The sequence below is a fragment of the Pinus tabuliformis genome, chromosome 3_2, assembly GCF_031772625.1.
Source record: "Pinus tabuliformis cultivar Carrire ecotype Pingquan chromosome 3_2, CPIR1, whole genome shotgun sequence".
NCBI lineage: Eukaryota > Viridiplantae > Streptophyta > Pinopsida > Pinales > Pinaceae > Pinus > Pinus tabuliformis.
This window is the reverse complement of record NC_142302.1, coordinates 459,217,054-459,244,320: the sequence shown is the minus strand read 5'-3', so window position 1 is coordinate 459,244,320 and position 27,267 is coordinate 459,217,054. Positions and strand designations below refer to the sequence as shown.

At 38.3% G+C, this 27,267-nt stretch overlaps 1 protein-coding gene across 1 annotated transcript in view; it reads right to left on the bottom strand.

Annotated features, from left to right (window-relative positions):
* Positions 1–27,267, bottom strand: part of LOC149181283 (universal stress protein A-like protein) — a 128,372-nt gene that overhangs the window by 41,813 nt on the left and 59,292 nt on the right. Inside the window, exons 2-3 of the mRNA XM_089418297.1 lie at positions 15,022–15,143; positions 14,678–14,796 (exon numbers count right to left, since the gene is read on the bottom strand). Coding sequence (XP_089274423.1) covers positions 14,678–14,796; positions 15,022–15,143 — 241 coding nt within the window. The remainder of the gene's footprint in view (positions 1–14,677; positions 14,797–15,021; positions 15,144–27,267) is intronic.

Below are 27,267 nucleotides of genomic sequence, written 5' to 3'. Positions count from 1 at the left end.
GGAAATCACATCGCAAAAGGTTCAAAGGGCGGACTTAAGGCCAAGGCGGAAGGGACTCCCAATCAACGATCCCCGACATATCGCAATCGGAGGCAGGCTGTATGCGATATCGAGACCCCAGACTATGCGACATTGCGATTGCCGATTATCGGATCAGCGGATCGGCGTCGGCATAGTCCATAGCCAAAGGAAGAACCCCCGAGCTGTTACAAATGCGATATGCGATAAAGCGATGGGCCGATGTGCAATCGCACGATAGCTGTCGGATGGGGAAAAGAGATCAACGGTCCAAATTTAATTGGTGATCGGGAGATTAGTGATCCCCGATACAAAGGGCCGTTGCGACAACGATATGCAATATCGACCGTCCGATCAAGGAGCAGATCAACGATCCAGATTTAATCGGCGATCAGTGATCCCCGATGCTAGGGCCAATGCGATTGCGATAGCAATATGCCGATAAGGGCTGGACCCGATGGGTTTATAGACCCGATTCCATAAGTTTTGAAATCCGGGAATTCAGGATTTCTGTGTATTCCCGTGTAGTTGGGTTTTGGCCATGCGATGATGCGATTGCGATATGTTGATGGAAGGCGGACTTGATAGGGTTTATAGGGGCGATTTCATAGACTTTGAAGTCTGGGTTTTTGCGCCCGATAGTGTTTTCCTGTGTATTTCCGTTACGAGCCAGAAATGCGTGATTTTGTGGATTTTGTTCGGAAAGAGGCCGCCAATTCATTTCCATTTGGAAACAACCATCATCCCTTGCGCCACGCTGCAAGCAGGCGTTTCTGTAACAGGGATGCATTTTGAAGCACGAAGACGCAGAGCCGGGAAAAGGAATGATTCATCATGATCGAAGGGACAGAGGAACGACTGTGGAAGTCGCAGAGTCAAAGAATGCCTCACAAAAGCCAGAGAGCACGATTGAGAGGCAGGCAGAGAGTTCTGGAGTCGCTTGGAGGTTGAGCGAAAACCAGAGAAGCCCAGAGGTGTTTGCATGCTGAGGAATCCATTGGAAAGCTCAGTATATGCCAAGAGGCAGTCTGCAAAGTCGGTGTGACTAATGCGCAGATGGTCACTTGGAGGTCAAGCGAACCCAGAAGCTCATAAGAGCAAGAGCCAAGAGCTAAAGCCAGAGCCAGAGCCAAAGCCAAAGAGCTCAAAGCAGACTTCAAAGAGCCATGATGCTATAGTGAAGCTGCAGAACAGCAAAGGGTCGAAATGATCAAGCTATCGCTGGTGTTCAAAGTGTGCTGAAGATAGAAGAAGGCATTCCAGAGACAGTTGAAAGAATCCCAAGGGAGTTGGTGCAAGCTAGAGCAAGATCGCTCAGAGCGCTGATTGAAGGAGTCTAGTCCAGAGAAGCTTAGATCTATCTGCAGAGTGAGGATAGCCAACGGGATAAGATGGTATCTCTAAACCCATAGGTTTTGTGTAAACCAATGGAGTTGAGCGTGGAGCTTGTAAAAGAATTCAAACCATAATCCCAAAGAGCCTAATCGAGTTGATTAGAGCTCAAGGAAACGTAGCCCAAGATATCAGGGTGAACTCCAGATTATATTGTTGTCTTATGTATTTGTTTATTTGCTGCGTTATTTACTATTACGTATTTAAATATCAGCATAAGCAACAGAACTTAAGGCACTTAATAGTTAAAAGCAAACATATGCATACACCTATTTCAAGCACTTTTAAGTCCGCAATTGGTTAATCATAAGGTCTTGGGAATATTTAAGCTTTGGAAGTGGAGACGTTCTTGTAAGCTAACAAGAAGCCTTTAGTGCCCCATTTTCAGATCACCCATAGGGTCCACAACTATATCGCAATCGGCGGTCTGTAGAGTCTATTGCAATCAACAGTCTGTCGACTCTATCACAATTGGCAATTTGAATGTGTCGAGCCTTTTTTGAAACTTGCGATACGTAACTTCCGATAGGCGGATGTGATATTTCTTTAGGGCATATTATAACAGTGCAGCGGGTCTACAATATTATATCGCAATCGGCGGATTTGAACGTGACATCCTTTAAGACTTGTGATATGACAACTCTGATACAGCGGACACGATGTTTCATTAAGTCGTATTGTAATGGAGCTATCAGGTCCGTGTTGTATATCGCAATCAGGGGTTTTGAGTAGTGTTACATAACTCAATATAATAGAACCGTCGATAAAGTTCCTCCAATGACACTATTAACTCCTCTCGGCTCTTCCTCTTGGGCATATGTGTTTTAAAGGGTTTCCATGGTTTAATACTTGGATGTTCCTTAGCTTGTCGCTCCTATGACTTTCGATAGCTACTCTTTGATTCTCGATGGCTTCCAACGACTTCTTCCTCTTACTCTTGGGTTCTCGCTCCTGTGACTTCTCTTCACTCTCCTGCTCTTCCGATAGCTCTGCACATAATGTTGTTGGATCTGCTCTGCTTGGCTTCACATCATCATTTAGTATCCCAGAATATTGCCATATTGACATCAATGACAATCTAGATCAACAATTATAGGTAAACCCCATGCGCATTAAAATGATTTGTTTCCAACCAAACTATAAAAAATTGTCAATATGAGGAGTTGTCCCTTAATGAAACAAAAAACTTGCATGGGGACAGAAATGGGAATGCATGAATATGCAAAGTTTCTTTAACAAAATCAATTGCTAAGGACAGGATCAAGTAATATGTTTTGAAAGAAAAACAGATAGGAAAAAGGGGAATTACTTTAACATTCATGGTTGACTAAAAGCAGTCAGTGTGACCATAGTTACTTCAATCATAAGCCACCATAATAGCGTAGACGATATCCCTAAGCTACAAAGCAGCAAACAAAACATCTACTAATATGTAATACAACTTGGTAGCCACAAAAATTGAGACCACCAAACAACCTGCCCATCTCTGACAGCGACTCCAAAATCTTCTAGGACTTGTTTAAGAACTCCATCTAGAGAGTACTATCTTGTCATGGGGGTCTACCACTCAATCCTGAAGGGTATTAGGCAAATGCTTCACAGTAAGACAAGTTAGGAGGTGGCTCTTCTTCCATCTAACATCAATGTGTCTTCTACAAAAGTTAAAAGCTTATTATTGAGATCTCAAATACTAGTCACAAAGAATGTAGCACAATTAGACCTCAAAACAAGTCTACCAGGATACCGCATTTTTTTTCCATTAGTTCTAGTCAATAAGCAATGTCTAGTGGATATCTATATACAGTCAAGTCATGAGGCCCTTTTGTCCGCAATGGGTATGAACAAATATTAAAAGTAAGTAGTTAAAAACTGGAAACTAATCGTCCAATCCTCCAATCTCAAGTAATGCATTTGTGAAGAAATATCTCTCCAACAAATAACGTTATATAACTTCCCTCACACATGAGCAAGGTAGCAATCATTCCTAGGAAGATAACGATATCTCTGCCTTATCTCATAAATAAATTGTACATGTTAAGGTGAAAAGTCCCTTGATCTAAATCTCCATGGTCTATGTTAGAAAAACTTGATCTGATACCATGTTAGAAACTGAAATTTGACACCATAATAGGAAGCATGCTCTGATACCATTTTAGAATAAAGAGAACAACCCTCATCAATAAAAGTGTAATCTTCCATGAGTATGCACCATTGATATAAAGGAAATCAGAATACATAAAACAAGAGAAGAGCACCAGGATTTATAGTGGTAAGGCCCCTACAATGTGTATGGTAAGCATCCACTCTCAATAATCAGTTTATAAATCAGTAAACCTTATTACAGCGAAGTCTTTAAGACCCCTTGTTACGACAAAATCTAGAACCCCATATGATGTAAAGTCCCAAGCATCAAGGGCTAGTCTTGACCAACTCAGGAAGGCTGCCTATTGTCACCACAATAGCGCTTCCTCTGACTTTTGGTTGGCTCTTCTCCAACTAAGGGGAGACTTCCCTAAGGATAAGGATTGCAAAGGCTATAAAATGGATGCACAAAGTGATATATTGAAAAGTTAGCCTAAGTGAAACAAATGGTAGTAGTATAAGTAGAGGAATGATTAGTGTTAGAAAGAAAGATGAAGGAAAAACCCCCAAGACCAAATGCCTAATCAAACCTTGGGAAAATGGAGTCAAGGAAGTATGAATAAAAGAGGATGAATGCTTGAAGATGTAAGGCAATAAGTACTGGTATGCGTGCAGCAAATCAGCCATAGCTTGCTGAAATTTATAGCAGAAAATTACCTTGGAAGGCTAAAGGTGATGTTCCTAAGCAATTTATGTAAGTGAGGCAATGTTAATCTAGCAAAAATTAGGTTTATTAGATGCAAACCTAACATAACAACATAGTTAGAGGGATGAAATCCTCAAATATCTCTATTAAAATGACAGTTCATTATAAGGCACGCATAAGTCATAACATGCTACAAGGGTTTACTACAACAAAATTAAACATGTGAAAAGCACTGCACGCATAAAAAGCCTCACATAGAAGTTGCCATAACTCCAGGATTCCATTAAACTCTAAGCATATGATGAATGACAAATGTAGTCCAAGAGGAGAGCTCCTCAATTCTCAGTAGAAAACAAGTACATCTGTGAAAGGAACTAACTATACCTGCACCCACCCCCACTCTCACTCCCCTGTCCACTGTTTCAGTACCCAGAAACATTCTGCTAATCGAAACAAGGCCAAAGACTGGAAATGCAGAGGAAATTAGCATTTACAATTCGAAAAACAAAAAATAAAAAAAGGAAATTGGATTATTTTTCAATGGAAACATAGAGAGAAAAAAAAAACTACGATCTTCTTATCTATAAAAGATAGGATCAAGCAATTTCTCAGCATTGGGAGGCATTTCAATTTTCTAAAGCAGTGAACAGCAAGAAAATAGTATTGTGGCTAGTTTTGAGACATCCTTTCTCTGACTTTTTATCCTACATATTATCCCCTTTGGAGGCATGTTAAGAGAACACGACACCATCCAAGCAGTGGCTCTTGGTAACGGTAGTGCACACTCTGTGAGAAACTCTTTCAAGGTTCTTATGTAGAAATTATGTTGTAGATTTGCAACTGTTCATGAAGTTTTAATCAAAATCACAAGAAACAAACCTACTCTACTGCTTTGTAGACATTAATTCACAATTTAGAACAAAAATCTCAGACATGCAAGAAAAAATAACACACATGCAACAAGTATTTTTATATGGGGAAAGCAATCTACTAAAAACCCCACTGCCTCTTGCATTAATCAAATGAATAGAGATGTATTACAATTTCTTCGCTCAACTAAGCACCCTGCAAGTGCACAACCTATCTCTCTACTCACTGAAGGCCTGTGACCTAGACTTAGTCAATTTTTGCCTTGGCTTGAGCTCCTATTTCCTTGCATTGTTCCTTGAGGAATTAGGCCCCTATTATTTAGGAAATTCCTCAAATTGAATTGCGCAATTCCGTAGGCTGATCATCTGACTACATGCAACACCCGTACACTCAAGACTAATCTACCACTGATGTTACAATGTCTTGGAATCTCCACCTAGCCTGGGGAACTCGAATTCTCTGCATGCATTAGCTATTTTGGGTTGATTGATCAGTTAACTGGATGATCACTGAGTTTGACTGAAGTCCCACTACACAACTAACCCTCCACTAGTTCCTCCAATAGTTGGAACTAGTTTAACTAAAAACAACCTTAGATAACTGACCTTGATTGCTACAAATTAGCAATCACACATGCTTAACTGAACTCTAACTCCTCCAACTCGAATTTACTGAGTAAACTGGGTGACACAAGCCATGTCACACAAGTTAACATCATCCAAGTTGTTTGTTGATGTGGAAATTCGAATTTTCTCAATTTAATCAAGGCAAAATCAAATTGAGAATTTCTTGCTACATTTTTCAACACTCCCTCTCAACAAGAAAGGGATTATCAACCACCCCTATCTTGCACCTGTGGAACTCGAACTTCCCTCTTGACAAGGCCTTTGTCAAAATGTTAGCATCTTGTTCCTCTGTCGGAATGTACTGCAACAACATTATCCACCTATGCACACAGTCCTGTAAATGGTGGTACCGGATATCTATATGCTTGGATCGATCGTAAAAAACAGATTTTTAGAGAACTTGATGCAACTCTCATTATCATAGTAGATCACAGTTGGATCCATCATCTAACCAAACAATCCAACAAGTATCTTTCTCATCCAAATCGCCTCACATGTTGCTTGACTGGAAACCATGTATTCTGCTTCTGCCGAGCTGAGTGCCACAGATCTTTGCTTCCTGTTGTACCAAGAAACTAATGCGGACCCAACACTGAAAATTCCACCTGATGTACTCTTTTGGTCTAATCTGCATCTGTGAAGCCACGCAACTTCACTTACCATAGTCCAAACTAGGTAGTGCCTCTGAGGTATCGTAGAACATAATTAGTTGCCCTCCAAACTAATTTGGTCAGTCGAACCATGGTTTGGCTCAGCTGGTTGACTGCATAGCACATATATGGTCGTGTGTTCACAAGATACATTAGTGAACCCACCAACTACCGATAAACAGTAGCATCCACTTCCTCACCTGAAGTGGCATCCTCCTTCCTCCAGTTGGTCGCTAGAGGTGTCTCCATGGGTTTTCAACTCTCCATGCGGAACCTCTGTAGTATCTCATTTGCATACTTTCCTTGAGAGACAAACAGTTCCCCATCACCTTGCCATACTTCCAACCCGAGGAAGTAGTGCATGAGACCCATGTCCTTCATTTCAAATTCTCTTGCAAGGTCCTCCTTGCAAGATCTGATCAGTTGTTCATCACCAGTTAAAATCAAATCATCAACATATAAGACAATAATCAACAATTTACCTTCTACCAAGATATGATAGAGGTTTGCATCCGCTTCAATTTTGGTGAAGCCCAAACCAGTGAGATAGTTATTGATCCTGGTGTACCAAGCACGGGGTGCTTGCTTGAGACCATACAATGCTTGCTTGAGTCTACACACATGAGACTCCCGATCAAAAGTCTTGAAGCCTTTTGGTTGCTCGATGTACACCTCCTCCTCAATAACTCCATTGAGGAATGTTGTTTTCACATCCATCTGGTGGATCTTTCACCTCATCTGCGCAGCCAGAGCAAAAATTGATTTGATGGATGAGTACCTTGCTACAGGAGCAAAGGTCTCCTCATAGTCAATCCCTTCAACCTGAGAATGCCCCTTCGCGACAAATCTGGCCTTGTACTTTTCTATGCTTCCGTCTGTTGCCTGCTTTACCTTCAAGATCCATCTTGAACCAACAACTGATTTATCTGTAAGTCTTGAGACCACTTCCCAAACATTTTTCTTTACAATGGATTTGTACTCCTCCACCATCGCATCAACCCATACAGGTTTCTCTACTGCTTCCTCGAAAGAGGATGGCTCAGTCTCTACAAGATCGGTCATTAGAGCCATGCAGCTAGTGTACCAATCTGGTGACTGTCTCTACCTGCGCTGATTTGAAGGAGCACCCGCATTCTCCCTCGCATCCTGCACAAGTCTCTCAGCTTCCCTGGTTCTTTTCCTGCCTTCTCTGGATGGTTCTTCTTGAGTGGCTGTCTCCACTCTCTGCTCCTCAATTTGTGCCTGCTCCACAACTTCCTGAGGTTCCTCGTTTGGAGCTAAAAGCTCCTCTTCTGGTGGGATCTGAAGCTCCCTCTCAAGTGAGCATTGCATCACTTTCTCCTCATCAAATTTTTCATCCCTTCACACAACTATTATTTTGAGGGATGGCAAATACACACAATAGTTGTGGGGCATTTTTGTGTAACCCACGAATACCCCCAACTCTGTTGTCGACTCTAGCTTCTTCCTTGCATCTATGGAGACATGGCAATAGACAGAGGCTCCAAAAATCTTGAAGTGCGACACATCCAGCTTTCTCCCTGAGAAAGCCTCCTCCGGTGTAATCATGCCCAGAATCCGATGAGGACTCTGGTTCTGCAAATAGGCTGTTATATTGCATGTCTTAGCCCACAAGTGCAGTGGTAGGCCTTGGTCATGCAACATTGCCCTTATTGCTCCCATAATGCTACGATTCTCTCTCAGCCACGCCATTTTGTTGTGGGTTGTGGGGTGTTGTCAACTCTCGTTGAATGTCTTCTTTTGCACAGAAATTTTTAAACTCATTCCACACGTACTCACCTCCATTATCGCTCTTGAGAGCCTTCACCTTCTTGCTCATTTCTTTCTCAACCAATGCCTTGAATTCTACAAACTTGGAGAATGTCTCATCCTTCTTCTACATGAAGAAGATCCAGCACTTCCGTGAGAAGCCATCAATAAAAATGACAAAATATTTGTGCCTGGCAGTGGAAGGTTGTCAAGAAAGGTCCACAAACATCAGAGTAGATCCTTTCCAAGACTGCATGTGCTTTATTGTCCCAATCATGGAAAGTGGATTTTGTGTACTTCCCCAAAGTACATCCTTTGCATACATCCTGCTGCTCAAGTGCTCCTTTAGGGAGGCCTGTGGTTATCTGCTGCATAATCTTCAAAGCGCCATGATGCAAATGGCCAAGTCTTATATGCCAAAGTTCACCGACATCGCGGCTCTGCACCTTCTCCGCCTTTGTGCTCAATGCAACACAATCCTCCACATCTAGCTTGTACAGGTTCTTCACACGAACCCTGATCTGCTTCACTTGTCCTGTGGCTATGTGTCTCAGGAATGCCTTTCCTTTGTTGAAGATCACATCATAACCACGGTCTTCCAAAACTGCAATAGAGACGAGATTTTTCTTTAGGCCCGAAACGAACATGACATCCTTGAGCCTAAGGGGGGAGCCTGACTCCCTCTGAAAGGTGATTGTACCAATCCCAGTCGCATTGTACCTTTCGTCATCCCCCATCTCAATGTGCATCTGCAAGTCTTTCTCCTCCAAGTCACTGAAAAATATCTATTCCCCGTCATGTGGAACAATGCACCTAAGTCCAAGTACCACACGCTCCCCATCACTGTGTTGGCCATGCATGCAATGAGGGTAAAGTCAAGCTCGAATTGTGAAGCCAAGGCTTCACCTGCTGCTCCTCCTGAGGTCTTCTTGCTTGTCTTCTTGTGTGGACACTTCGTGGCATAGTGCCCAAATTCATGACAATGGAAGCATTTAATTTTTGACAAATCTTTCTTCTTGCCTCCTTGACTAGATTCTAGTTTGGATTGGGATTTCTTCCATTTTCCCTTCTTTGCCTTTCCAGCCAATGCAAATTTTTCTTCATCCTCACCCTTGGATGAAGTCCCATCTCTAGTATTCCACCTTATTTCCTCCTGTACCAAATCGGACCATAAGCACTCCCAATTCAGTAGTTTCTCCCTCCCATTCACCGAATCTTGATAGTTATGCTAGCTCTTGGGAAGGCCTAGAAGGGCTAGACTTACCAAGTCTTCTTTAGGGACATTAACACCGACCCCACCAAGTTCATCATGACACTGTGTAAACTTGCTCAAATACTGCAGAATTGTGTCATTCTTCTACATCTTGATACTTCGAAGTTTTTCCTTGAGCGCCAACTTCTTGTGGTCACTATTATTCTCAAACAATTCTGTCAGTGCTTTCCACATTGCAAACGGAGTTTCTTTTCTGTGGAGATTTGAGACAATGTGATCTCGTACTCCCTCCAATATGATTCTCCTCGCTTCGGCTACATCTTTCTCTTCCACTGAGCACCGTTTTGGGCATCAGATTTCGGTGGTTGTGTAACATATGTCTTGATGTATTCTAGCAGTCCATTGTCATCCAATACCGCCTCCATATGATCCTTCCATGCAACAAAATTGTTAGTTTTTGTAGCATCGGATGTGTTCTAGCCACGAAATTTGGTGGAGAGGCTAGAATACATGAGATCTCCAAAACCCAGAAATCGTTTCTGGAAATTCCGCCTATAAGTGTCTCAATTAGATTAATAACCAATTTTTAAATATTTCTTAAGTCTAAACTTAGGGAATATGGTTAATTAATTAGTATTATTAAGATAAGGCGAGAATCATCTAAAAACTCACATGGATCGATCCAGTGATGATCCTAGCCATTGATTAAGTGTTAATCTTGGTCGTTGGTGCTCCAACAGTGGATTATAAGAGGAGATCGATGTGGTGATGGAGGATACACCAGTGCAAATACTGAGTTGCCCAGGCAATTCAATTTTCTCAAGTGGCAGTGATTCAGCGAAGAAGATAGAGCCAGAGGGTGAGTAGCAGGTGGAAGAGGAGGGTAGCAGCATTCCAGGAGGAAGTTTTCCAATTCCAAGAAGAGGCAAAGGAAGGAAGGCCGAAATCCCCACAGGATCTACATAAGCACTGCGCAAAGGGTGACGCAAGAGGCTCAGCGTAGAGGCTAGGGAAGTAATTTCGGAGGCAGAAATTAGCTATGGGGTGAGAGAAAATTCTCACAATAATTTTGCCAACAATTTCCTCAGATTAGATTGCCAGTTGGGCATCTAAATTATCGTACTCAGAATTGTTGCTGAAGAATAATAATAAAACCCTGATCTGCTGCACCAGTTTTCCCACATAGGGTTTTTCTGGGGACAACTGTCCAAAAATAATTGTGCCAAAATTCTTGGGTTTGTACTAGAATTTCTCAGTTTTCAATATTTTATTTTCCGCAGTATTTTTTATGGTGAAAATTGTAGTTGTGATTTTATTCGTTGTTTGTCAACGGAAATAAACTGCATAATTAAATTTACAGTTAGAAGAATAATTTCCAATTACTACAATAGATAAAAATTTCACAAAAATTAGAGGTTCCTTCCAAGGTATACTCTAGCCTTAGTCCATTTAAGGCAATCTTCTCAGCTCTGAAGAAATCCTGCAACACTGATCTTCAAATTCGAACCTCCTGACAAACAGCTTCGAAGTTCCTGCTCTAATGTGAATCCTACCCTGATACCATGTAAAAATTATTTTGTAGATTTGTAACTGCTCATGAAGTTTTAATCAAAATCATAAGACACAAACCTACTCTACTGCTTTGTGAACATTAATTCACAATTTAGAACAAAAATCTCAGACATGCAAAAAGAAATAACACACATGCAACAAGTATTTTTATCTGGGGAAAGCAATCTGCTAAAAACCCCAATGCCTCTTGCATTAATCAAATGAATAGAGATGTATTACAATTGCTTTGCTCAACTGAGCTCACCCTGCAAGTGCACAACCTATCTCTCTGCTCACTGAAGGCCTCTGACCCAAACTTAGTCATTTTCTGCCTTGGCTTGAGCTCCTATTTCCTTGTGTTGTTCCTTGAGGAATTAAGCCCCTATTATTTAGGAAATTCCTCAAATTGAATTGTGCAATTCCTTAGGATGACCATCTGACTGCATGCAACATTTGTACACTCAAAACTAGTCTACAACTGATGTTACACTGCCTTGGAATCTCCACCTGGCCTGGGGAACTCGAATTCTCTACATGTGTTAGCTATTTTGGGCTGATTGATCAATTAACTAGATGATCATTGAGTTTGACTGAAGTCCCACTGCAAAATTGACCCTTCACTAGTTCCTCCAACGGTTGATACTAGTTTAACTGAAAACAACCTTAGATAATTGACCTTGATTGCTACAAATTAACAATCACACATTCTTAACTGAAGTCTCACTGTTCCAACTTGAATTTACTGAGTAAACTGGGTGACACAAGCCTTGTCACACAAGTTAACATCATCCAAGTTGTTTGTTGATGTGGAAATTCTCAATTTAATCAAAGGCAAAATCAAATTGAGAATTTTCTGCTACATTTTTCAACATCTTACACGAGTGAAGGCATATTTTTTACATAAAGGTTGTCAGCAAAACAAACAACAACATCAAAGAATTCCATATGAAAAGGAGATATTGGAAGTTAACAGGATCCATACAAAAAGAGGATTAGATGCAGACTCAAATCAAAATTTGAAGAGTTTTGAGAACTAAGAGAATTCTGCATCGCTCTTTTGTATTTTGGCACATGTAACCTACTCTATAAGGCTGATATTGGACACTGCATAATGTAATAGTACTTTTAAAGAAAAAGTTGTCTATTTGGTTTTTTTAATGTCATTTCCCCAATTCATAATTCTGGGCATTGTGTTTCCAACACCATCCATATTTTTTATACCGTACCCATTTCCAAGTTTCATGAAACTTAGAGTGATGTAAATATACTTATTATTTACTGGCATATACGTTTAAATGAATTGTGAATCAATATATAACCAAACAAATGAGAAGCAGCTGTGGTGCATATCTCTGCCTATTTCATTTAGGTTAAAAAAAATATTTATCAAGAAAAATTTATAACATAGTGAACAAATCAATAGAAATATCATCTCTGTTAACTCCCATATGGTATTAATGTAGCTGCATTTCACAATATAAGCTCTTTAAGCTCTCCATACCACATAATTCTAACCTACAGCTACAGCTGCATTCCTGTCTTGGTCTTTCAAGAACCCTAGTGGCAAGTTAACGCACCTCATTCTTTCAAAATGAGAAGGCAAGTTTTAGTTGCTGGTAAAAGTCCATGCAAATTGAGATATTCTAGTCAAGGTGCAAGTCCACCAGTGTTTCATTGGTGAAGTTCAATTGAGAGAAAAAATGCCGTGATAGTTACAATGGACATACATGATAAAGGGAAGTTAAAAGTTACAAACGTCGTCACAATGGACAAAAGCTATGGAAAGTATGCAAACTAAAAATGGTATCAAGATATAGCTCAACACATTTTGGTAAAAGAAAAAGCATGCAAAAATAGGCAGTACACAAATATAGACAATTTTGAGAATAAAGTCCATGACCATCGCAGACTTTTACGTTGATTAAATTTCAAATAAGATACTAATAGAATTTGAATTTCAAGACAAAATAAAATTTACACAGGTCATGGATCCCAAGATAAAATTTACACAGATCATGGATCCCAAGTCTTAATTTCTATGCTAACTTGATGTGTAACAGAACTATAGATTTTTCATTAACTCTTATACAAAATAGAAAATAACAGCAAACTAAATATATTCTCTAACGAAAAAAACCAAAAGTTTTGCCTACAATGTAAATTTCAAGCCCTAGGTGACTGCTGTCCTATGTTCCTCTTAGTTAAATAAATCAGATCTGAACTTATTTAATCACAAATAAATATTTCTGAACATTCAACAGTCACACATATAACTGGAAAATGAACAGCGAAAACATAAACACAATACACAGATAGTTACACCTGCAAATCAGTTTTTCATTTAAACATTCCAAGCTTACAAGGAAACCTCCAAAAGAAGTCAAACTAACAGCTGTACGGTATACACAAAATCATATCGACACTTACTAAGATAAATCTCCCTGTAGAACAAGTGAGAATTTGCCTGCATGAACTACCATACAGCACTGTTCAACTCTGTCCATACGGCTGTATGGATCTGTCCTTTGGCCAACTTTTCGACCATGGCTCCTCTCCTGTGCTCTGAATCTGTTCAACTAATCTCTCTGATCTCCGGAGTCTTCTTGATGTACAAAATGTGTATATACAACTCCTCAATCCTAGCAACTAATTTCCCAAATCTAAGCAGTTAATCCCCTTAATCCTAGCAACTAATTTCCCAAATATTAGTGACTAATCTCCTTAATCCTAAGTTCTAACAATCACATTATCTTGACAACAAAGCATACAGCTAAGATGAGATCAAATCTAACACACTAGTATTTTAGAATCTCTAAAATGTTTCATTTAGATTTCTAAGACCAGGAAAACATAGGAAATTTGACCTTCAATTTTATTTATGTGAAATTACAAGATGATATTATTTCCCACTTTTACTAAGTGATCACTAGAACCTGTCTCAAACTGCTTCTTGCACATTCACACCTAAACTGTGCAAGAAGCTCCTGTTCAAGCTATATTTCTCAACATAGAATTGGAAACATTTTATTTGCCAGACTCTGAAGTTGTGTTAAACAGTAAACTTGAAGTGATGATCTTTAGTTAAGATTGAGGCATCAAGATAATAGACTATTTACTAAAGTATGATGCTTTCCTTGTTGAAGATAGCTCCCCAAATGATATAGTTTGAAGATGAAACCCAAAAAACCTAAGCCAGTAAGAAAAATGCCTATCACCCCTGACTTCTAAGTCTACCATCTAGTTGAATGGCAAGGATAACTAAGCCAATGAATATGATCCAGAGATGGTATGAAACTCCAAAACAGCGAACATTTTCAGACACATGGTAAGAAACCTCCATGTGCATTGAACTTAACACTAAGGAAGTTTGTCAATACACTGATCTACAAATAAGGTAAGCAAATACCACTTGGGCAGCACTGATCCACACGGAAAAACAAAAGATAACATCATCATAATAATAATAATCTGATTTTAAGGTCACATCCTCGCTGGACAGAAAAAGGATGTACAAGGCCCCTTTGTTTAAGAATGATCTTGTAGTTTTAGGATTTCTTTTAATAGCTCCCTGTAAATTGTTTGACCAACCCCACAAATATTCAGCATTTAAAAATGTTCCAGAACATGGAGGTTCAAAATACACAAATGTTTGCACGGCATTTTAAAAACCAGCATACCTTGTGGGCAAGGTAGCATGATTTCAACTTTCAAGAGCTAAAAAATTGTAAAATTCTCTAGAATGAGAAGCCAAAGAATACCCATACTATAGCCAAACAATTAGCAGGTGTTTTTGGGTTACCTCTGGAAAGGCCCAAGACCCCTGCTGCCAACAACTAGAATATCTGGGCATACTCGTTTCACTTCATGGAAAATGACCTCCTTTGGATCTCCTATTTTGATCCATGCCTCACATGAAACCTGGTATGAAGAAGACAAGCTTTGAGGCAAGAGAATGAAATCAAATAACAAGAAACAGGAAAACTTACAAAAGTGAATTGCAAGTGTTGATGACAATCATTAGATACAGCATAGTTTTCACAATCTATTAAGTAGTTGGATAACTAATAGCCTATCATACTAGCCATCCTGAAATATAAAAATCAGAAATTATTGGAAGATGAATTACAGCTGATTTGTGCCTACCCCAATTTCATTGCAGCGCCCCACAAAATATTCTAGCAGATGAATCCCCCTGATCTTTTCTTTGTTCTCCATGTCCTTGAAATCCTGTGGCGAAGCAAAGATGCTATCCATATCATTGAATCCTGCATTGTAATATTTCTATGGCCACAAATTAGTGAACAAACAAATTCTTGGAAGACCACAAATGTAAAAGTATATATCAACGGGTTTTAAAAAAAGTAAACAAACAGCACTAAATTAATTAAGATCGACTGCCTATAATTAAAATGAAAAGTTCAAACAGATTCATCGGCTTGGTCCAATTCCCAATGAGATATTTATCTCGCATGCATACACCATAATGTAAGCATTGAGAAGATTGTGCAATTCATTGTAAATAAAGTGGACAATGTACTGGGGTTCAGGGGTTCTGTGGTTACAATCATTAGGTTTTGGCAGGCTATGGAGGTCAACCATCCTGGTATAGTATGAGGGTGATACTACAAAGAAGGGCCTGGACTTGGTTGATTACAGGGAGGATGATCTCACCAACACTCCTATTGTATTCTGTACTTGGGAGGAGCTTCATGACATCTGGCAAGTCACGCTGAATTTTAAGGAGGTCGAGTTTGGGTCTGGCGAAGGAGCAGAGGATGATATGGATACTACAAGTGTCAAGCGAGGTAGGGATCCACATCTACTGGGAGGAAAGGAGGTGGATAGGCGCTCTAATGACACCTCTTTGGAAGGCCAAGCTAGCAAAATCTGTAATACTTTTAGTCAAATTTTGGAGGGGCACACCTAGTATGAGGTGGAGTTGGTTTACCATGACGGTGATCCCACTCCCCAAAAGTGTAACATCTCCTTGCAAGCTATGTAGTTGAAAGAAAAGGAGGTGAAAGGGAGGGTTGTTCATGCGAGGAATGTATCAAAAGCAAGACAGAGAAAGTAGAGATGGTATTTACTATTGGGGCTTGATGTTGGGCTGGACAGGGTCGAGGAGTTAGTGGGGAAAGCTCTGACAGAAAGATTCCTAGGTAAAATGGTGAAAGGAGAATTGCTCAAACACTAGAAGGAGGTGGGGTGGCAAAGGATTTTTGGCTACATCCCACTCTTCGATCTACTTCTAAGAGGTTGGATTTGTTTCATTTTCGGGGCTAGGGCAGATGCAGAAACGATTCTCAAGCATTCCTGGTTACGGGGACCTTCAAGTTTGGTTTTAGACAAGTGGAAGACGGGATTTGACACTCGTCATGAACCCATGCACATCCAACATTTGTGGGTTCTACTACCTAGCCTTCCACTCAAGTTATGTTGTGAAGAGACTTTTAGTACCATAGGAATCCACTGGGATATTTATAGCACTAGAAGATAATTACCATGCCAAAAGCAATAGATCCCTAGCTATGGGTTTACAACAAGTGGATGTCCGGAAGGGGTTACCTGCAAAGATGAAAATCACATAAGGAGATGTGGTTTTGGTACAAACACTTGACTATTGGAGAGTTCCTTTTCGCTGCTCAAAAATGCCAGGAGGTTGGTCACACGTAGAACTAGTGCAGAGCAAGAAGATCGGATTGTCAAGCCAAAAGGAAAGTGTGGGTAAAGAAGAACATTTAAGTAGTAAACTCATCCACGATGGATTTGGGGTATGAGGTCATTATCAGCAGATGAAAAGCCTACCTCAAGCCCTTAAATTCTGGAGTCATGAAGCAAATTGGTGTAGGGTGAAGAACCTCTATAGGCTACAGTTCAAGACTGCCACGACCTTGAGTAGCAGTGGGGTCTGTGAGCAGGGCCGAGACCTCGAGGAGGTATGGTATAGGCGTATGGGCCATTTACACCATGGAGCGTTGAAAATATTCAAGGATATAGCCATAGGGTTGCCACAGTGCAACACAAACCAACATGGTGTGTGCAAGGGTTGCGAGTATCCTAAGACATCCTTTCGCAACAATGAAAACCGAGCCAAGGGCGTTTTGGACTTGGTTCATTCAGATGTATGTGATCTGTTGACCACTCCGTGTCAACTACCCTCTAGCAGTACACATTTTTGCAAAGGATTCCATCATGTTTGAGCAGTCATATTATCCTGGATTCATCGTCGTCAGTGGTCAGTTTATCAGAGTTGTAAGCCCATTCTACAAAATTCTAACGTAAATGATACTAGTAAAACCATATATGTATGTAACAGCCTAGGTAAGCCTATTATCTTGACGACGAGTATCATCCTAGGAAGTTTTTCGTCTCACTGATTCATCTATGTTTCTAAACACGGATGATCGACAGAGTTTTTCCCTCCAGCCTCACACCAAATCCAGGGTGGAATTTATTGTCAAGGTCTTAGGTGAGTCCTAGTGTTTCAGTCGAGTCTTTTGTACAAGTGATTTGGAAATAATTTAAGCTAATTGGCTAAATTATTTTATTACAAATCACTTGGTCTACTAGATCATATTGAATCGCAGAATTGAATAATAAATTGAAGGTCTATAACGAATGAGTGTTCCCCCTTTGAGGGTTGAAATGTAATTATCTTATGTAAATAATATTTAAGTGCATGGTCCCTCATATTTAGACATCATGGCTAAAATATTAGAGGGTGGAAAAATTATTAAACCTCTCAAGTGTCAATTAATTAAATTTTCTGGCAAAAATAAATTAAATCCTGTTGACCACTACCGGTCAACTACCCATAGCAGTACACCCCCTTTTTCTTTGCAAAAAGGGTAGCGCTTGATCGACATATCCGTGCCATTCTACAGTCATCGACAGCTTGTTCAATTTATGTTGTAAACCCAGACTGCATGTATAAATTGTAAATAATCTTAGCAGATATGAGTCATGTCTATAAATTGCCTAGGTGGACCTAATTTTCTAAGTGATAATCTACATCCCGGAAGGTTTTTCGTCTCACCGATCCATGATCGGCAGAGTTTTCCTTCAGCCTAACCCCAAAGTCGGGATGGATGTTGTCACTAGAATCTTAGGAGAATCCTAGTGAGTTAATCTGCTAGATTATAGTTGTGTCGCAGAACTGGGTGGTTTATGAGGGTCTATGTCAAATGGGTTTTCCCCCCTTGGGAATTAAAGTTGTAAAAGTCATGATGTAAAGTGTCTTGAGGGATAAGAAATGTTTTAATCCCCTCATAAGTCCTAAGTCCTAGGTAATTTTCCCAAAAGCTAAGTTCAAGGATCCATTTAAAAATAAATAAATAAATAAATAAAAATAAAAAAATTAAATAAAAAATAAAAAATTAATAAAATAAAGCAAAAACCCTAAAAATAATAAAATAATAATATTTTGAGTAAATAAATGCAAAATTTCATTTTTTAATGAATTAACAAATTAGACGGATGAAATTAAGAGATGTCTTGATCTTCATCGACGGTCGAGATCATTTTGACATGGATCACTTGAACTAGCTGTTGGGATCTTTTCCTTTAAATAGGGTGCTAGGGGTCATTTGAGATCAGGGGAAGATCTGTGAGTCTTGTGCTGAAGAAGCTCTCTTGTAGTTCATTTTTTGTGCAATAAAGAAAACTTTGGGGTTAAAAATCTTGCTGGTGTTACTCTTCTGAAAATGTTGTAAGATTGTTCTATTTGTTCTGCATAATTTTATTTTCAGCCATTAATGATAGCTTAATGAAGATTGATCTAGGCACAGGTATCTTGTCTGATCTTTGGGGTTTGAATGATAGTTTAGATTCTGAAATATATTGGCAGGTATCTCCATTTGATCGGGGTTTCACTATTGTTTTCTCCTTCTATGTTGATGGTTGAATTTAAGTTGTGCAGGAAATCCTTTTTTCAGACTACCGGGCGTTAGGGGAAGTTCTTGGCTGAACCAGCCAACTCCCGGGTTGTGTTTTCTGAAAGAGCCCAGCCAGTTCTTGATCCTGGGCTTATCATTCGAAATATTTTTTTTATGAATGCATGCAGGGTTTTCTGAAGCATTTTACATTTAAATTAAATTCTGATAATATCACTGTGTTTATTGATAAATCTGGCTACTAAGGAGCCTTAGATCTGTAAATACTGTAATTATTTAGTTGGGTTTAGGGTTTTCAAATTTTGTTTTATGCATATATCATTTTTTGGGTGATTTTTTCATCGCAGGTTGCAGGTCTGAGATAAAATCTGGTGGAAAATTTATTTTCTTACAGGATCTCTGTCTCAACTATCCAGGGGTTTCAGATATCAGTTGTTTTCAGATCCGCAGTCACGAAGCATTTTTCCATCCAAGTTTCCATCCCTATTCTCAATCAGCTTTTTTATACCTACGTATTTTTCCTCAGCCACACACATTCTCCTAATCTCTCATCAAATTTGCCTCAACTTCACAGATCACCTTGGCCCTCCTTACGCTGGCCTTTTCTCCTCACACAGCCATCTTCGGATTTGCAGTTCCCTTTACCTCATCTAGCAACTTCCTAAGCTACCCACGTCCCCCTTCTGCCTGCATCTGTCCGCTCCTTATCTGCTTCACGCGTTTTTCATTTGCAACCGGATCATTTATCGCTGTTCTCCCGCCGTCACCTGCAAAAGCCATAAGAGATCACGATTTTGTTTTATTTTACTAGTCATTTTGATACATCTTGGAAGGTTGTACAGTCGTTTTTGGTCTCAGAACGCATATACAAGACGAGATAGAAGAAGAAATTGGGATTCAAGGCATGTGGTGGCTGGATTATCGACGTGCAGCTCGATCCCTTCAAGCGATCCACTCTTCAGCGATCCTCTGCGTTCTGTAAGCCATCACGCAGTCTTGTCTGAGCCTGAACGCATACGCTGGGCAGCTAAAAGATTCAAAGTTTTGTGGGCATCAGATATTTCCTGCATGAAACAGCAAGCATTACCATCTGCCGTCAATTGTTGAACGCGTTAAAAGAAAACGTATTCATTGTTGCCATATGAAGCCTGTTGTCTCCGCCGCCAAGCTCCCATCGATCAGCAGCCTCGTCGACTTCTTTGTTGCGCGACTCCATTTGATCTGCAAGCGTATGGTAATCTTTTTATTTTTTTTTTAATTTTATTCAAGGGTAAGTTACGTTCCTTTTTTTTGGTATAGCTTAGTTTAGGTTAGATATCATTTAGTTTAGTTTATTTTCTTCTGAATGAAATATATGTATATATTAAATTTCATTTTTTTTATGCTTTGTTGATTTTAGATTTAAAATATTAGTTTTATGTTTAGGTTTTATTATAAAGTTTTGTTTTAATAAAAAAAATATAAAAATTAAAAAAACTAAATTTTTGTTATTTATTTTTTTTTTAATAAAAAATTCATAAAAAAATTTTGTTAGGTTTTTTAGTTGTAATTTTATTATTTTCGTTTAGAGTTAGGTTTTAGTCTAGATTTGAAATTTAAATTTTTTAAAAATATATAAAAATTAAAAATAAAAATAAAAAAAAATTCATAAAAACCATAAAAAAAATTATAAAATTATAAAAAAGGAGTTTTCTTTTCTTTTAAAGTATAGATTTAGATTTTCTTTAAATTTTGTTTTAATTTTTGTCTGAAAATCATAAAAAAATATTTTGCCAATTTCAGTCTTGGCTCGAAAATTTCTTAGGTTTCATCTTTTATGCTGAGGCTAAAATTTTGACATGGGAATTAATGTTTATCGTGCTTAAATGTTCATTTGAAGATTAACTGCATAAATATGATCTCTGATGGTTGTTTAAAGCATTTATCTTTTAAAATTTTTAATTGCTAAGCTATTGAGCCTTTATTGATCACCTTGTATCTGGCAAAAGTTAAGCTTTTCATGATAAATGATTGCTCTTCAAGGTTTATATTGCTGCAGTGTCTGATAATTAATCGATTAAACATTTACTCCACAAGGCACTGGTCCATTAACTTTTAGATCAATTAAGTGTTGGTTTCCTTTCATGTCTCCTAACCCAACTGGTTCACAGTTGGTCACCCATTTTCCTATAGGGTCTACCCCCCTTAGCCGCAGGACCCAGGCTTAAATGGAGAGATCGGGGATCAGGGTGACAGCCCCCAGTCTGAGCGTTGTCGTGACAATCTGTGTGACAACATTTTTTGGCGCCATTGCCGGGGATACTTTATTCTCGGTGTTTCAACGACTATTTATCATTCATTGTTCATCTTTCTATCATTTGAGCCGGCAACGACAACATTTTTTGGCGCCGTTGCCGGGAAAGAGTTTTTTCTTTCCTTGGTTTATTCGACATTCATCTTCTCATTTCTCATCATTCTTTCATTTTTTCTCATCTCTCATTTGAGCTGGCAGATTCAACATTTTTGGTTATCATTTAGATCTTGCCTTATCTTTCGTCATATCAGCAGCTTTTCTGGTTTGTTTCTTGTTTGGGTGGCGACACCATTTTCTTTTTTTTTTCCCAAACAAGAAGCCTTCCTCATATCTGCTTGTTTGTTGCTTTTTGGATCTTAGAATTAGATTCATTGTTCAAGTGGCGACTCCACTTCTTTCATCTCTAAATTTTCTTGAGCAGAAATCTCTTTCTATCATCCATTTGATCCCTTATTATTCATCATGGATTATTCATTTAAACCATGTCATTTTACTGATAATCTCCATGATTTTCCGAAAGAGGCCATTTCTAAATTATTTAAGTTCTCAGGTGGTGATTTGGTCGCTGTTAGACAACATTTAAACAGGTTTACTTGTGTAATGATCATATATTGTAGACTTCCTCAATATAATCATGAAGATTTCAAGATGCGTCTATTTGTCCATTCTTTAAAGGGTGATGCTTTGAACTGGTTTAATAGTTTTCCTGAAGATTCCTTCATTTCTTTGCAAGACATTGTCAATGCTTTTAAAGGTAGATATGGTGATCTAGATAGCTCGCCTTGTGCCCCTAAAATTGTGCAACAAAATGAAAGTAATCTTGTAAAAGGTCCAGCGGTCCAAGACAATTCTTCATATCAGAATGTGCCATCCACTTGTACCATTGCAGATCATAGTAGTGTTGACAATGAAAAGGAAGATCATAAACAAATTATACAAGATCTATTGCTACTGGTAAAAAATATGGAGATCAATCAAACTAATTACGTCAATGATGTGAGAACTTTATGCACCCACCTGGGAAAACGTAATAGGGAGATGGAGATTATGCAAAATCAGCATGCTAAAGAAATTGAGGCCATGAAGACTAATCATGACACAGAAATTAGTTTCATGCAAAGCAAAATGTCAGGCTTAGAGGAAAATATGATGACCATGAAAGCTGATCATGATAGGGAAATTAATTCTATGCAAAACAAGTTATTAACTATGGATGAAGAAATGACTATCATGACGTTCGATCATAATAATCAGTTGGCTACCATGCAAGCAAATCATAAAGAAGAAATAAAATCTATGTAGTATTGCTTGATAAACATAAAGGAAAAGAACGATAAAGTAATAAAAGATATGGAAGAAGACCATGCCAGGCAAATCAGTGCTATAAAGGTTGAACACTCTAGTCAGATGGATGCCATTAAAATACAGGTTCAAAAGTTTCAACAATGGTCAAAGGATGAGAGAAACCAGGGGACATCAACAGATCAGGAGCCTTCTCATTTGTTGCAACAAGTTCCATCTTATTATGAAGAGGTCATTGGTTCGATTGAAAGATGGTTAATTGAAGGTGATCCAGATAGACTTAAAAATGATAAAGATCAGACGCAGGATAAAGAAAGACATATCACGCATATCTTACATACTTCATTTGATAGCTTTGAAACAGAAAGTTCCACGTCATCAGTAATACAGCCTGCCACAGACAAAAAGCGCAAGAGAAAGAAAATGAGAAGAAGATTTGATGCATCAGACGGCCGCGAGCAGCTTGATTTTCGGATAGGAAAAAGTCCTACCATATGCAGAATTGGACATGGCACGTCCGACAAACAGCCGACCGATTTGCCTGAAAGCAGGCAAATGCTTAGTATACACTATATTGAACACATCTGATGCCAGGGGCATCCGCTGTATTTCTAACCCTACTCCTTGTTTTTTCAGCATTTTCATTTCTGTTTTAGGATTAGATAGTTAATAAATGAAGAGCTTATATCTTTCATGTGCTTAATGTTATATGATGATTTTTTGGACGGACGCTACTTATATTTTGTTGTGTGTTGCATGGATGCAGATTCTGGATTCTCACATTCCTACAGTGCAGCAACGTGTCCCCAAGTAGAGCCAGATGTTGACCACTACCGGTCAACTGCCCATAGCAGTACACCCCCTTTTTCTTTGCAAAAAGGGTAGCGCTTGATCGACATGTCCGTGCCATTCTACAGTCATCGACAGCTTGATCAATTTATGTTGTAAACCCAGTCTGCATGTATAAATTGTAAATAATCTTAGCAGATATGAGTCATGTCTGTAGATTATCTAGGTGGACCTAATTTTCTAAGTGATAATCTACGTCCCGGAAGGTTTTTCGTCTCACCGATCCATGATCGGCAGAGTTTTCCTTCAGCCTAACCCCAAAGCCGGGATGGATTTTGTCACTAGAATCTTAGGAGAATCCTAGTGTGTTAATCTGCTAGATTATAGTTGTGTCGCAGAACTGGGTGGTTTATGAGGGTCTATGTCAAATGGGTTTTCCCCCCTTGGGATGTAAAGTTGTAAAAGTCATGATGTAAAGTGTCTTGAGGGATAAGAAATGTTTTAATCCCCTCATAAGTCCTAAGTCCTAGGTAATTTTCCCAAAAGCTAAGTTCAAGGATCCATTTAAAAAAAAAAAAAAAAAAAAAAAAAAATTAAATAAAAAATTAAAAATTAAAAAAATAAAGCAAAAACCCTAAAAATAATAAAATAATAATATTTTGAGTAAATAAATGCAAAATTTCATTTTTTAATGAATTAACAAATTCGACGGATGAGATCAAGAGATGTCTTGATCTTCATCGACGGTCGAGATTATTTTGACATGGATCACTTGAACTAGCTGTTGGGATCTTTTCCTTTAAATAGGGTGCTAGGGGTCATTTGAGATCAGGAGAAGATCTGTGAGTCTTGTGCTGAAGAAGCTCTCTTGTAGTTCATTTTTTGTGCAATAAAGAAGACTTTGGGGTTAAAAATCTTGCTGGTGTTACTCTTCTGAAAATGCTGTAAGATTGTTCTATTTGTTTTGCATAATTTTATTTTCAGCCATTAATGATAGCTTAATGAAGATTGATCTAGGCACAGGTATCTTGTCTGATCTTTGGGGTTTGAATGATAGTTTAGATTCTGAAATATATTGGCAGGTATCTCCATTTGATCGGGGTTTCACTATTGTTTTCTCCTTCTATGTTGATGGTTGAATTTAAGTTGTGCAGGAAATCCTTTTTTCAGACTACCGGGCATTAGGGGAAGTTCTCGGCTGAACCAGCCAACTCCCGGGTTGTGTTTTCTGAAAGAGCCCAGCCAGTTCTTGATCCCGGGCTTATCATTCGAAATATTTTTTTTATGAATGCATGCAGGGTTTTCTGAAGCATTTTACATTTAAATTAAATTCTGATAATATTACTGTGGTTATTGATAAATCTGGCTACTAAGGAGCCTTAGCTCTGTAAATACTGTAATTATTTAGTTGGGTTTAGGGTTTTCAAATTTTGTTTTATGCATATATCATTTTTTGGGTGATTTTTTCATTGCAGGTTGCAGTTCTGAGATAAAATCTGGTGGAAAATTTATTTTCTTGCAGGATCTCTGTCTCAGCTATCCAGGGGTTTCAGATATCAGTTGTTTTCAGATCCGCAGTCACGAAGCGTTTTTCCATCCAAATTTCCATCCCTATTCTCAATCAACTTTTTTATACCTGCGTATTTTTCCTCAGCCACACACATTCTCCTAATCTCTCATCAAATTTGCGCCAGCTTCACAGATCACCTTGGCCCTCCTTACGCTGGCCTTTTCTCCTCACGCAGCCATCTTCGGATTCGCAGTTCCCTTTACCTCATCTAGCAACTTCCTAAGCTACCCACGTCCCCCTTCTGCCTGCATCTGTCCGCTCCTTATCTGCTTCACGCGTTTTTCCTTTGCAACCGGATCATTTATCGTTGTTCTCCCGCCGTCACCTGCAAAAGCCATAAGAGATCACGATTTTGTTTTATTTTACTAGTCATTTTGATACATCTTGGGAGGCTGTACAGTCGTTTTTGGTCTCAGAACGCATATACAAGACGAGATAGAAGAAGAAATTGGGATTCAAGGCATGTGGTGGTTGGATTATCGACGTGCAGCTCGATCCCTTCAAGCGATCCACTCTTCAGCGATTCTCTGCGTTCTGTAAGCAATCACGCAATCTTGTCTGAGCCTGAACGCATACGCTGGGCAGCTAAAAGATTCAAAGTTTTGTGGGCATCAGATATTTCCTGCATGAAACAGCAAGCAATACCATCTGCCGTCAATTGCTGAACGCGTTAAAAGAAAACGTATTCATTGTTGCCATATGAAGCCTGTTGTCTCCGCCGTCAAGCAAAATCCCACCGCCAAGCTCCCATCAATCAGCAGCCTCGTCGACTTCTTTGCTGCGCGACTCCATTTGATCTGCAAGCATATGGTAATCTTTTTATTTTATTTTTAATTTTATTCAAGGGTAAGTTACGTTCCTTTTTTTTGGTATAGCTTAGTTTAGGTTAGATATCATTTAGTTTAGTTTATTTTCTTCTGAATGAAATATATGTATATATTAAATTTCATTTTTTTTTATGCTTTGTTGATTTTAGATTTAAAATTTTAGTTTTATGTTTAGGTTTTATTATAAAGTTTTGTTTTAATAAAAAAATATAAAAATTAAAAAAACTAAATTTTTGTTATTTATTTATTTTTATTTTTATTTTAATAAAAAATTCATAAAAGTTTTTTGTTATGTTTTTTAGTTGTAATTTTATTATTTTGGTTTAGAGTTAGGTTTTAGTCTAGATTTGAAATTTAAATTTTTTTTTTTTTTTTTTTTTTTTAAATTATAAAAAAAAAAAAAAAAAAAATATTATAAAATTATAAAAAAGGAGTTTTCTTTTCTTTTAAAGTATAGATTTAGATTTTCTTTAAATTTTGTTTTAATTTTTGTCTGAAAATCATAAAAAAATATTTTGGAAATATTTTGCCAATTTCAGTCTTGGCTCGAAAATTTCTTAAGTTTCATCTTTTATGCTGAGGCTAAAATTTTGACGTGGGAATTAATGTTTATCGTGCTTAAATGTTCATTTGAAGATTAACTGCATAAATATGATCTCTGATGGTTGTTTAAAGCATTTATCTTTTAAAATTTTTAATTGCTAAGCTATTGAGCCTTTATTGATCATCTTGTATCTGGCAAAAGTTAAGTTTTTCATGATAAATGATTGCTCTTCATGGTTTATATTGTTGCAGTGTCTGATAATTAATCGATTAAACATTTACTCCACAAGGCACTGGTCCATTAACTTCTAGATCAATTAAGCGTTGGTTTCCTTTCATGTCTCCTAACCCAACTGGTTCACAGTTGGTCACCCATTTTCCTATAATTAAGCGCTGGTTTCCTTTTATGTCTCCTAACCCAACTGGTTCACAGTTGGTCACCCATTTTCCTATAGGGTCCACCCCCCTTAGCCGCAGGAGACAGGCTTAAACGGAGAGATCGGGGATCAGAGTGACAGCCCCCGGTCTGAGCGTTGTCGTGACAATCTGTGCGACAACAAATCCTAAACCAAAAATTCAATTAAATGGAGTCAAAATTAAAGTCTTAAAGAAATTAAATTCTCCAAGTTGAAAAATTCGTGGGTCTTAAAGAAATTAACTTTTGGTGGGTTGGAAGTCCCCCACCAAGGGAATATTGGAAATTTCAAGAAAAATTGAACCCTTGGACGTTGGTGGTTAGGTCAAAGTCAATTTTTTTGAGGAAATTAGCTCAAAATAATTATTTTTGAGCTAATAAAAAATGAATCAAATGATAAATTTGAAAATTCCTCAAAAATAAAAATTTTCAACAGTGGAGATTAAAAGATGATCAAACATTTATCAATGGTCGAGATTATTTTGATGGAGATCAAGCCAACTAGCCGTTATTTTCCACTTGGAAGATTTATCTATAAATTAGAAACCATTTGCTTCTCGCAAGGACAAAAAATTTTGTAAAAAGACTTTGATTCAAACTCTGCTAGTTGTAATACTGTTTATGGTTCAAGCAAAAGACGTTGGGGTTCATTCATGGTGGTGTTCCTCTTCTGTTTCTTGTGGTAATTTTTTGAATCATGTTCTTAATGCTCTATTGAATAATATTTTACAAGTTATTATTTCATTAGCCAATGATTG